General features: G+C 38.5%; 1 protein-coding gene across 7 annotated transcripts in view; it reads left to right on the top strand.

The window, feature by feature from the left end:
* Nucleotides 1–12,953, top strand: part of PKHD1 (PKHD1 ciliary IPT domain containing fibrocystin/polyductin) — a 450,367-nt gene that overhangs the window by 272,188 nt on the left and 165,226 nt on the right. For all 7 annotated transcript variants that reach the window (XM_045843325.1, XM_045843324.1, XM_045843319.1 and 4 more), the window contains one exon: nucleotides 8,058–8,195. In XM_045843325.1, the coding sequence (XP_045699281.1) occupies nucleotides 8,058–8,195 (138 nt within the window). The remainder of the gene's footprint in view (nucleotides 1–8,057; nucleotides 8,196–12,953) is intronic.

Here is a 12,953-nt window from a genome sequence, read left to right as displayed (position 1 = left end):
GAAACATACAGTCTTCAAAAAATAAGGAAGAATCAGAGAATCTGAACAGATTCAGATTCTTAGGTATAATCTGAATCTGATTATACCTAAAGAAATTGATGCAGTAATTAAAAAAAGAATACTCCCAACAAACAAAAGCTCTAAGTCAGATGGTTTCACAGGTGAATTTTACCAAACATTCTGAGAGAACAAACACCTCTCCTTCTCAAATTATTTCATAAAATTCAAGAAGTAAGGCTCCCAAACTCATTTTATGAGACCAGAATTATTCTAATTCCAAAACCAGATAAAGACATTACAAAGAAAGAAATTTATAGGTAAATATCCCTGATTAATATAGATGCTAAATCCTCAACAAAATATTAGCAAACCAAATATAGCAATGCATCAAAAAGATCATACACCATGATCAAATGGGAATTATTCTGGGAATGCAAGGTTGCTATAACATTCACAAATCAATAAATGTGATTCAACACATAAACAAAATGAAAGACAAAAACTGTATGATCATATCAATAGATGCCCCCAAAAAACATTTGATGAAATCCAGCACCCACTTATGATAAAAACTCTCAACAAAGTGGGAAAAGAGGGAACATACCTAAACATAATAAAGGCCACATATGACAAACCAATGACAAACTCAATGGGCAAAAACTACAAGTGTTCCCCTTAAGATCAGGAACAAGACAGGATGTGCACTTGCACCTCTCTTATTCAACATAGTACTGGAAGTCCTAGCCACAGCAATCAGACAAGAAGAAATAAAAGGCATCCAAATTGGAAAGGAAGAAATAAAATTGTCTTTATTTGCAGATGACATGATACTGTACATTGAGAACCTCAAAAATTCCACCAATTAACTACTAGTATTCATAAGTAAATTCAGCAAAGTAGCAGGATACAAAATTAATATCCACGAATCAGTTAAATTTTTATATTCCAATAACTAACTAACTAACTAACTAACTGAAAGAGGAATTAAGAAAGCAATCCCATTCACAATTGTTTCAAAAAGAATAAAATACCTAGGAATAAACCTAACCAAGGATGTAAAAGACTTGTACTTGGAAAATTATATGATACTGAAGAAAGAAATTGAAGAAGATACAAAGAAGTGAAATTGAAGAAGATACAAAGAAGTTTGTGGGTAGGAAGAATTAACATCATTAAAATGTCCATACTACCAAAAGAAATCTATAGATTTAATGCAATTCCTCTCAAGATTCCAATGGTGTATTTCACAGAACTAGAATAAATATTTTAAAAATTTATATGGAACCACAAAAGGCCCCGCATAGCAACAGAGATCCTGAGAAAGAAGAACAAAGTTGGAGAAGTCACACTACAAATTCAAACTATACTACAAGGCCACAGTAATGAAAACAGCCTGCTACTGGCATAAAAACAGACACATAGATCAATGGACCAAAATAGAGAACCTATAAATAAACCCAAACCTTTATACTCTATTATTCATCAGAGGAAGCAAGCACATAGAATGGGCTAAAGATAGTTCATTCTATAAATGGTGTTGGGAAAATTGGACAGATATGTGCAGAAAAATGAAACTAGACCACCATCTTATACCACACACAAGAATAAATTCAAAATGGATTAAAAACTTAAACATTAGACCCAAAACTATAAAAATCATAGAAGAAAACATAGGCAGCAAAATTTTGGATATTACTCATAGAAATATTTCATCAGATATATCTCCTCAGGCAAGAGAAACAAACAAACAAACAAATAAACAAATGGGACTATATCAAACTAAAAAGTTTTTATACGGCAAAGGAAATCATCAACAAAATAAAAAGACAACCAACAGAATGGGAGAACATATCTACTGATATAGCTGATAAGGGACTAATTTCCAAAATTTGTAAATTGCTTACAAAACTTAACATCAAAAAACCCTCAAACAACCCAATTAAAAATGGGCAAAGGACCTGAATAGACACTTCTCCAGAGGCCATATAAATGGCCAACAGATGTATGAAAAGATGCTCAACATCACTAATCATCAGAGAAATGCAAATTAAAACCACAATGAAATACTATCTCATACCTGTCATAATGACTATCATCAATAAGTCAACAAACAACAAGTGCTGGTGAGGATGTAGAGAAAAGGCAATCATTTTGCACTGTTGGTAGGAATGGAGACTGGTGCAGCTACTATGGAAAGCAGTATGGAGATACCACAGAAAATTAAAAATGGAGTTGCCTTTTGATCCAGCAGTCCCACTTCTGGGAATATGTTTGAAGGGACTGAAAACACTAACTCAAAAGAACAAAAGCATCCCTGTGTTCACTGCAGGTTTATTTACAATCACCAAGATATGGAAACAGCCCAAATGTCCATCAATAGATGAGTGGATAAAACAACTATGGAATGTTTACCCATTGGAATTCTACCTGGCCATAAAAGAAAATTTTACCCTTTCCAACAGTATAGATGGACCTGGAGAACATTATGCTCAGTGAAATAAGCCAGCCAGAGAAAGAAAAATATTATATGATTTCACTGGAATCTAATCAACAAACTAAACTAACAAGCAAAACAGAGACAGATTCATGGATGGAGAACAGATGATGGCTGGTGGTGGGGCGATTAAGAGGTGGAGGGATTGAGAAAAAAAGAAAAAGTATTCATGGACATGGACAACAGTGTGGTGATTGCTGGGGGGTGGGGGGTTTAAGATGACTACATGGTAATGGAAAAAATAAATAAATAGATTCAAATATTTTTGAAGAACAGATGGTAGAGACTAGAGGAAGAGTTAAACACTGTATGTTAAACATTTTATTGATCAATTAAAATATCATAATTTAAAATGTTTCTATTATGTGAATTGTATGTGTCACTATGTGATTAGAAAAGGCACAGACAGAGTATATGTGGAAAGTGAGATGAAAATTTATTATCCAAAATTTAAATTGGTCCTTTCCCATGAAGCGAGAATGATTAGAGCTTTTTTTCCCTGCTTCCCTTCCTCCATCCCCCTCATCATCTCTCTCTCTCTCTCTCTCTCTCTCTCTCTCTCTCTCTCTCTCTCTCTCTCTCTCTCTCTCACGCACACACACACACACACAGAGGCAGATGTTTTTTCTTCAAAGTTTAAGGATGCCAGCTTTCAGTCTTGAATCATAGGCCTCTAGACACTTTGAAAACTGCCCTCTTTTGCCCATTTGTAAGACCAGTTTAAAAAAATGATAGGCAAAGTAGAATAAAGAAACCACCTATGTGGATTCAATGAAAAAGGCAGGCTTTTTCCACTAGAGAATGAATTCTTGATAAGCAAATACCATCACCTCTGTAAATTAGCCTACTTGACACCAATTTTCAATCATGTTAATCCTTCATACCTGTGAATGATTTATGTGTAAGAAATTCCATTCTCTTTTAGGAGTATTTGTTTTGGATATGCTAGTTGTTCTCATAAATGTGAGAGGCTTTTTGAATAAATTGTTAGAGTCACCAAAAGTTAAACAGTACTACAAAGGGAAAAAAAGCCACCCACAATTATTGTAAATATATATTTAAAGTAGTCACTTTAGAGCTAAAAGTATTCTTTTCAAAAAGGGAGATAGTGTCATTAGTGATTCCGATGGCATGAGAACTTACTTTTCCTTTGGTTTGCATGTTAATGGAACGTATTAGGGCCAAGACTGAATGCAGTAACAAACCCGTTTATTATGAAAGGTACATAATGGGAAATAACAAGCCTACAAATAGTCCTTGTATGTCCTTGTATGTCCTGTTCTGCCCTTGCATGCCATCACTGTCCCTCAGATGTCTGGGCTGTGTCCAAAGTTGGTGCAGGCTGTGTTCTGACAATAGCAGGGTTGTAGTGGAAACTGTCTTCACCACCTAAGTTATGGGGCCTGATAGAGTGAATATGATCCAAGCAGTGAGTCTGCATGCCCTGAATTACGCCTGTTCATTGACCCCATCATTATTCCCAAGATCTGTGCCCTTTGCCCTTGATCTCATTTCTACAGGATTTAGACAAGTGTCAGGCCCTTGGAATGTTGTACAATAGTGACCTTGATCCCCAGCTTTGCTGAGGGAAAATTGAATTTAAATCTACTATTGAGATTATATGGAATGCTTTGTAAGTATGGGAGTCAGTTTATTCCTGATATAAAGGAAGCCCTAGCCCTCAGTCAGAGATATCTGCCTTTAGATTTGGCTCAGGCTTTCTGGTCTTAAGGGTAGATAATGCATTTATGGAAGACTAAAGCCTCTCATTATTTTTGTTGTCACATTTGACAATGGGGACATTTAGGTGATTTCTCCTTAGTGTTAAGTTTCAAGGTATTATTTCTAAAGCTTTATGTTTCTAATTGCTAAAATAAAATCCTTTCTGTAAACAAAATACAACAGTTCTTGGCAAATGATACTAGAATAAAGATGGTGGGATGTTTAATGCTTGATGGATGAACAAGTAGAAAGAGGGTGCAATTTGGAACCAAGAGGCACCGCTCCATGGCTGGTCCTGAGGTCCTTTGGTGGGGGGAAGCAGTCTTTAATTACATCTGGTACTCATTAATTCTTTTTGGAGTTTCTTTCCAGATCTGTTCCTCCATCAGCCTCCCATCGAGCAACAGAAATTCCAGATGGTTCCCTCCATATGCCAGCACTCATTCTCTTAAGTAGGATAGATTGGTCACTGACAGAGCAGAATGTAGTAGCCTCAGCCAAGTCAAGACAAGTTGGAAAGCAGTGGGCCACAGTGAGATCAGAGGTGTTCTATCACTCATACTTTTAAGTGGGTTGTATAAGTAACTTTCTGGGTGATTTTTATGAAATGTCTTGAGTAATTTCATAGAAAGAATGCTACTTCTAGAGCAGGGGCATCAAACTCATTTTCACTGGGGCCACATCAGCATCACGGTTGCCTTCAAAGGGCTGAAATAATTTTAGGACTGTATAAATGTAACTACTTAATTGTTAAGGAGTTGAAATTACATGTGGCCCTTTAAAGGCAACTGCAAGGTTGATGTGGCCCGTTGAAAATGAGTTTGACACCCCTGTTCTAGAGGATGTGGCACCTTGATTCTAACTTTCAACAACTGGAATAGGGAGTGATCCTCTAAAACCTGTCATTCTAGCAGGGGGATGGTCATATGAACCTGCAGCTGATCCCTTTGAAGAGTACATTAAGATGCATTATTTTGCTACTTGCAATGATAGCTATAATTTCAACTATAGTGATAAAATGAGAATTTCTTTGTAGAGATATTTTTAGGGCATATGTTTGTTTTATCTTAGCAGAATTTTGGTCTAAGAGGGACATTGATAAACTTGCCATTTTGAAGTAGATAAGAGAATGAAGATAGGGGTCAACCTCCACATAATGGAAAAATATGTTATCATTTCAACTATATTGCATTGTATTTATTTGTTTGCCTTCATCGGATGGTGGGAAACATGTCTGATTCTTCTTTAAATTCCCACTAACCAACAAGATATGGCACATGTTAGAGAAAGAAAGGAGCAAAGAAGAGAAGGTGAAGAGACAGATGCAGGAAATTTCAAAGGGAAGGTGGTACTGAAAGAAGAGCAATGTTTCTACCTTTGTCTTCATTTTATTCTTTTCCTCTGATAGCTGTTAGATTTTACATGTGGTGGGTCTGGCTCATGTGCTTGCATTCTTTGGTATTGTTTTTGAACGCTTTATGATAGGTATTGTGCTAGGTGCTGAGCAAGGGAAAGTGAGAATGACAGCTACAGTCTCTGTTCTCATAGAGATTATAATAGTTAAGCTGTCTGTGATTTGTTGGTATATTTGGAGTGGGTAGGGCAATTAAAAGTAAATGTTCTTCTAATAGAGTATGTTACAAAAATTAAAGAGAAATTTTAAATTACATGTAATTGTCATAATTTAACTGAAAAAAATATTCAAAAGAGGGCAAATATCATGCTTTTATGTGCCTATGAGTACTATGGTGATGAGAGAAGCATTTATTGAAACAATTTAATTGTTTTGTACAATCAAGCTCAACAACCAAAAACTGGTAGAACAGGCCATAGGTTGGAAGACATAAAGGCCATTTGTATAGAAGTCAGAGGTGCTTGCTTGCTTGAAATAATTTGTCTTGCTTTTACAATCATAGTAAAGTCATGAACCCATAAAATGTTACTTAAGCCTAGAAATTCTCTGGATATTTCACTCTCTTTTGCACATTCGTAAAGTACTATAGATGAAATTGAAATATATATGTATATGTGTGTGTGTATTTTCATCTGTTTAGCTTAATTATTCATTTCTTATCAGTCACTAATAAACTATTAAATTTAAGGTGTATAGGGAGCTAAACTCAACAGATCTGGGCAACATTTGTTTAACATCTTTATCTTTGATGTAACAATAAACACTAGGGATTTAAAAAAAATAGACAGTCTCTTAACTTAAGGAAGTGACAGTGGGAGAGAAAGACATAATTACACTGAGATTAGCTCAGTGGTAACTGCCTCCTTATGTAAAATAATATGTATTCAATTACAATAATGTGTCTTAATGCTCTATCATAAGAATGCACAGGGCTATAACTGGAGAGTGACAGAGAGAGAGATATTCACAGGGGAACTGGTGCATCCAATAGTGAGACTCGGGATGGCTTGCTAGCAGAGCTAAAACTTAGTTTGATTTTGATAGATGAGTGGGTGGTGCTGATGCTGTTGGATCATGACCATACCTGGAGAACCACTGTTCTGTTCAATTGAGGGGCAAGGGAAAAGGTAGAGCATATACAAGAGAATTTATGGACCAAGCCTAGAGATGTCACACCTCAATTCTGCCTACATTTTACTGGCTATGATTCAGTCACATGTCTTCATCTAACTGCAAAGGAAGCTGAAAAAGATGGCCTGACTCTGTATCCAGGAGGAAAAGGAAAATGATTGTTTACAACAGTATAGTCTCAACCACAGGAAGGTATGGCTGTCTTATAGCTAGGGAAGTAGGCAGAAACTAGAAAACACAACTCTTCAGAGGCTCATTTGGGGGGTAAATTATTCAGCACAGCAGGGTGCATTATTTACTTAAATAAAACATGAGATTATCTTAGCAAAATTCCTTAAAAATATTTACATGTGTCACTGATTATGGTACTTGAAATTTAAGTAGAAATACTTATTTGATATATTTAATTTGTGTTGAATTACTGCTAAGCCTCAGAAAGTAACACAATACTTTGTCATATGTAAAATATTTACTGTTTTAAGTGAAAATTTTTATTCATTCATTATTTTTACTTTAGCAAAAATCTATGATTCTTTATTCTGAAGTTATACGTAAACTTTTTAAGAAAGAGAAAATGAAGAATAATGATTTTAAATTGTCCTATGAGCTCTACAAGCATGCCAAACTAGTGAACAACAGTATAAATAATGAAAATATTCAGCATTTATTGAGCACGTACCAGACATGTTGCTTTCCATGGTGGGAATTGGGGCATTGAGAACAGCTAACTAGTACTGTATAAGTAGTTCAGACCTATTAACTCATTTAACTCTCACAAAAACCCTATGAATAAAGCAGGTGAGTTTATTATTATCCCCATTTTATCGATTAGATAACTATGACCAAGAGAGGTGACATTGTTGGTCCACACAGCTAGTAAATAGCAGAGCAGGGATTCTCATCCAAATGGCCTGACTTAAGAGGTCAAGATCATATCTGTGGTTTTCTCTACCTCTCTGAAACTAGAGCCAAAGTTATGGGACAGGGACAAAGTGTAGGGACCTCATCTGTACATTTGTACTATAGCAGGCTGCCTGGGACATGGGCAATGCCTTTTGGCCATAACACTTGGTTTGTTAAGCAGTGGCAGAATGTATTAATCATGCCTTTTTTCCTCCCTCTGCCTCTTTATTAAGGCACAGTTTCCAGCAAACTATTTGTTCCTCCAGATTCTGCACCTGTCCTGGAGTAGGTAGTAAGGCAGGCAGTGCCCAGATTTCCTAGAGAACTGCCCAGCAAATCATGGAGGGGAGACAGTTGGATTATATGTCTGAGCAATTTCTTTTCCTTCTGCAGACAGGACTATCCTTGTGGATACAGATCTTCCATCCCTCAAAGGCCTCTATGTGATGGGGACTTTAGAATTCCCTGTGGACAGAAGCAACGTTCTGAGTGTGGCCTGCATAGTCATTGCAGGCGGGGAGCTGAAAGTCGGTGAGTAAAGGGCACAAAGCTTGAGAGCATCATGGGAATTAAGCTTTGTGAGAAAGGCCTTGGGAAATGATGGTGTCATCCATCAGGTTGCTTAACGGAGTTTGGGTAGGGCTTAGGCAAGGAGTGAGAACAGCTCTTATTCAGCAAGGTTTCAAAACAGACAGAGGTGACTTTTGTTGGTCATGCTCTCATGTCCACCTGTTGACATCAGGCCATGTTTCTGGTCCCAGAGTCCTTATGCTGCTGTTCATTCCAGGGCTTGTTTTGCCTGCTCCAGACAACAGATCAGTTGTCCTTTCAGTTCTTTGTGTGAGGATTTATCTGTAGCCCACTCTTTCAGAAGATCTCATAGGATGGATCTGTTATTCTTTGCTAAACTAACTCACAATAAAATTTCAGTTGCTATCCTAGTGCATATCCTTGGTAAAATGGACCCGAAACAAAGCCTATGTGCTAATACCTTACTGGAGAAAATAATAGCAGTGGAGTGGGAGTGAAGGGAAAAGGGTGAAGGAGAAGAGAGGGAAGACAAACACTAGGTGGCCACAGCTTCTACAGGAAACATGACTGTTGGCTTGGCTGTGTGACATGCCTTGAGAGAAGTTTATATAGAACCACCACAGCTTGGGACGACAGGGGAAAAGCTGGGGATAAGGCAAAAATTCATGTGTTCCACCCCCAAACCAATGAACTCCTCTGTTTTTGTTATTTTTTAGCTCCCTATGTAGCTAGTGGAGAACTCAGAGAATCAGTGGGTGCTGGGAGGCTCCTGTAGCTGGGAAGTGAGGCATGTTGCTGAGACTGAGGGACAGGCAGGATGGAGTGGATCTGGAGTAGGGAATTGACAAGACTGGTACATTGGCTTTCTTAGACAAACACAAAACAAGAAACATGAGTTGCCACAAGTATACTGTGTACTTGAAACTGTTGTAGGCAATAAGGGTACAAGGATGAAAAGACATATGCTCTGCCTCCCAAGGAACTACTTTTGAACTTGGCAAGCATTCTGCTTTGCTCTTCAAAACATTAGAAGAGGGAGAGGAAGATGGCAACGGAGTAGCAGAGAGCAGATTCCACTTCCTCCTACTCACGGGGGAAAAAAACTAGCTAATCTATGGAGGAACAGAGCAAACAGCAAACAGTACCCTAGCATATGAGTGTAAGAGACCAAAAATTGTAGTGGACACTGAAAAGCCAGATAGGGTAAGAAGGGTACTTCAGGACAGTAAGGTCCCAGGGACCAGCTCAGGAACCAGGGCGGTTGCAGCCTCAGGCCCAGTGCCCACCGGGTCTGCCACAGGGTCCTTGGGAGAGAGCTGGGTCAACTGCTCCCTCCCCCGCCAAACAAGGTTTAAATGGCACTGGGAGAGACCTGGTTGCTTGAAGCGGCAGAGAGGGGATCACCCGCAGAGTCTGGGGACACTGGTTTGGGAGACCTGAGAGTCGCGCAGTGATGAGCACTGCCTCAGATAGTCTGGCTAGAGAATTGGGCTGTACAGAGCTGCAGGCTTGAGTGGGAGCAATTTCCCAAGAAGAGGAACTGTTTGGGGAATACTCCAGCATCAGCCTCACTCGTCCTCCTCCCCAACGAGCAGGGCAGTGATCCTGAGGTGGCGGGGAAGTTTGTGCTGAAGGCCCTGCACACCTCCATACCATTAGGAAGGGTGCACACCCGAGTCCATGGCAGGGACACAGCCTGACCTAGCGTGTGCTGCACCCCAGTCCACAGCAGAAACCCCAGGGGAAAGAGCACTCTCAGGAAGACCTGGGTCCGACATCCAAGGCTCTGGGGAGAGATGTCAGACTAACTCTGGGGAGAGTAGGGGCAAGACTGGCTGAGTGCAGAACAGGAAGGGAGAAAAGCCATACCAATTGCCCCTCAGCCAGCAAGACCAGAAAAACCGGTTTGTGGTTTGGCCAGTTTGAAATCAACAAGAGGTGTTGTTTTTTTTTTTTAGAAATCTTTTATTTTTTTAATTGTTATTATTGTTTTATCTTTCAATACCTTCTTTCTCTCTTTCCTTCTTCCTTTCTTTCCAATTTTATCTCTTCTTCCAATCCTCTTTTACCTTTTTTTTTTTTGAATACCCACAAGTGAGACAAAAAGAAAAAAAAGCAAAACCTGGAACTGTGAAAAAACCAGAGTTGGACCCAAAGAGAAGGCAACCCAACAGTTGAGACTGTGGGACAAAATTCACTTTGCTATTACAGAGAACCTGCAAGTTATTGAATATTTGTGTTTTTTTTTCATTATTCCTACATCTTTTATTTTAATAGTATTTTTGTACTCCTCTTCTTTCTGTACAGTCTTAGTTCCTTGGCTGGTTATATTGTATCATTTGACAGGTTTCCCCTGTTATCTCATTCATACTGTATTGCTAATTTACTGTCCCTCACGTCACTTGTGTTCCTTTAGCACACTACTCAAGGTCCTATACTCCCTATTCTGGTTATTTAGATCACATAGATTCTGTCATATGATTGTTGCTCTAATATTATTGTAAATAATAGCTGTTTCATATAATTGCAAATACTTAACAACACTCCTCCTGGATTTTAGCTCACTTCTTAGTTTCCTGAACTCTATTACTGTAGTGGTTAACTCTATTCTCTCACACACTACACCTATTTCCTATCCTTTACTCTCACCCAACCTCAAAATCTGACCTCCCATGACCTCACTTCTTTCTAGATCCAACTCACAATTCTTTCCTCCCTAACAACAAGAGTCTTATCTACTTTCCATCCTTTCTAAATAGTGGGTAGCTGGGTGGAAGATCACAGTTAACACTATGCATAGCCAAAGGATCTCCTATATCTTCTCTACTGGCTGCTATAGTAAGTATCATAGAATACGCTCTTGCTGTCTTAAACCATTTTGCCTTACCCCTCCAACTGATCACAAAAAAGAGTAGGTGGAAGTGTGAACACCAGGAGACCCAAAGGAGACTGCACCACTGAATCTCACAGGTACTCTACCACAGAAGTTCACACCATAAACCCAGGGAGCCAGAACACATCAACTTAAGAAGCAGAGACTAACAAGAGTCTCATGAACAATGGGAAGACAAAGAAACAATCCCCAAATGAAGGGAAAGGAGGAAGCCTCAGAAAGAATGCTAAATGAAATAGAGGCAACTCAACTATCAGATATTGAGTTCAAAGCAATGATTATTAGGAAGCTCAATGAGCTCACAATGAGCTGCGAGAAACTACAGGGAAGCTACAATGAACTCACTGCAAATTATATCAACATGAGAAAGGAAATAGAAACTATCAACAAGGGCAAAGAGGAAATGAAGAATACAATTTCTGAACTGAAGAACACAGTAGAAGGAATAAAAAACAGGATTGATGAAGCAGAAGATTGGATCAGTGAATTGGAGGACAAAGTAGAAAAAAACACCCAGAAAGAGCAAGAAAAGGAAAAGAGGCTCAGGAAGAACGAAGAGGGGTTAAGAGAAATGCAAGACAATATAAAACATAATAATATCTATATAATAGGGATACCAGAAGGAGAAGAAGAAGAGCAAGGGATAGAAATCCTGTATGAAAAAGTAGTGATGGGAAACTTCCCTAATTTGATGAATTAGGGAAGCACAAAAAGTCCCAATCAAGAGAGTCCCAAAGAGGCCCACTTCAAGATACATCATAATTAAAATGGCAAAATTTCAAGACAAAGACAGAATCTTAAAGGCAGCAAGGGAGAAACAGGAAGTAACATACAAGGGAGCCCCAATAAGGCTAGCAGCTGACTTCTTAAGGGAAATGCTCCAAGCCAGAAGAGAATGGCAAGAAATATTCCAAGTTATGAGAACCAGAGGTCTGCAACCAAAGCTACTTTATCCAGCAAGGCTCTCAATCAAGATAGAAGGCCAAATAAGAAGCTTCTCAGACAAAAGAAGTCTAAAAGAATACACCTCCACCAAACCAGCTCTGCAAGAGATGCTAAAGGGACTGCTTTAAGGAAAGGAAGGAAAAGAGAGAGAGAGAGAGAGAGAGAGAGAGAGAGAGAGAGAGAGAGAAACACAGGTACGTAAATGGCAATGAATAAGTACCTATCAATAATAACCTTAAACATAAATGGATTAAATGCCCCAATCAAAAGACATAGAATAGCTGATTGGATAAGAAAGCATGACCCATACATATGTTGCCTACAAGAGACCCACCTCAGGATTAAAGACCTACACAGACTGAAAGTGAAGGGCTGGAAACAAATTTTCCAAGCAAACAGACAGGAAAAGAAAGCCAGGGTAGCAATACTCATATCAGACAAAATAGACTTCCAAAAAAAGGGCCAAAAAGAGAGACCGAGAAGGTCACTTCATAATACTCAAGAGAAGAATCCACCAAGAAGACATAAACATTGTTAATATATATGCACCCAACATAGGAGCACCCAAATACATAAAGAAAATCTTAGAGGACTTCAAGAAAGATATGGACAGCAACACAATTATAGTGGGGGATTTTAACACCCCACTGTCAAAAATGGACAGATCCTCCAAACAAAATATCAACAAAGATATTGTGGCATTGAACAATGCCCTAGATGAAATGGACTTAACTGATATATAGAGAGCCCTCCATGCCAAAGAAGCTAAATACACATTCTTTTCAAATGTACATAGAACATTTTCAAAGATAGACCACATGATAGGACACAAAACAAGCCTCAACAATTTCAACAAAGTTGAAATCATACCAAGCATTTTCTCGGATCACAAGGGACTGAAACTAGAAACCAACCCCAAG

Source organism: Phyllostomus hastatus, unplaced genomic scaffold (genome assembly GCF_019186645.2).
Source record: "Phyllostomus hastatus isolate PE091 unplaced genomic scaffold, TTU_PhHast_1.1 phas_contig_40, whole genome shotgun sequence".
Taxonomy (NCBI): Eukaryota; Metazoa; Chordata; class Mammalia; order Chiroptera; family Phyllostomidae; genus Phyllostomus; species Phyllostomus hastatus.
The sequence above is the reverse complement of the archived record's forward strand: the minus strand, read 5'-3'. Positions and strand labels throughout refer to the sequence as shown.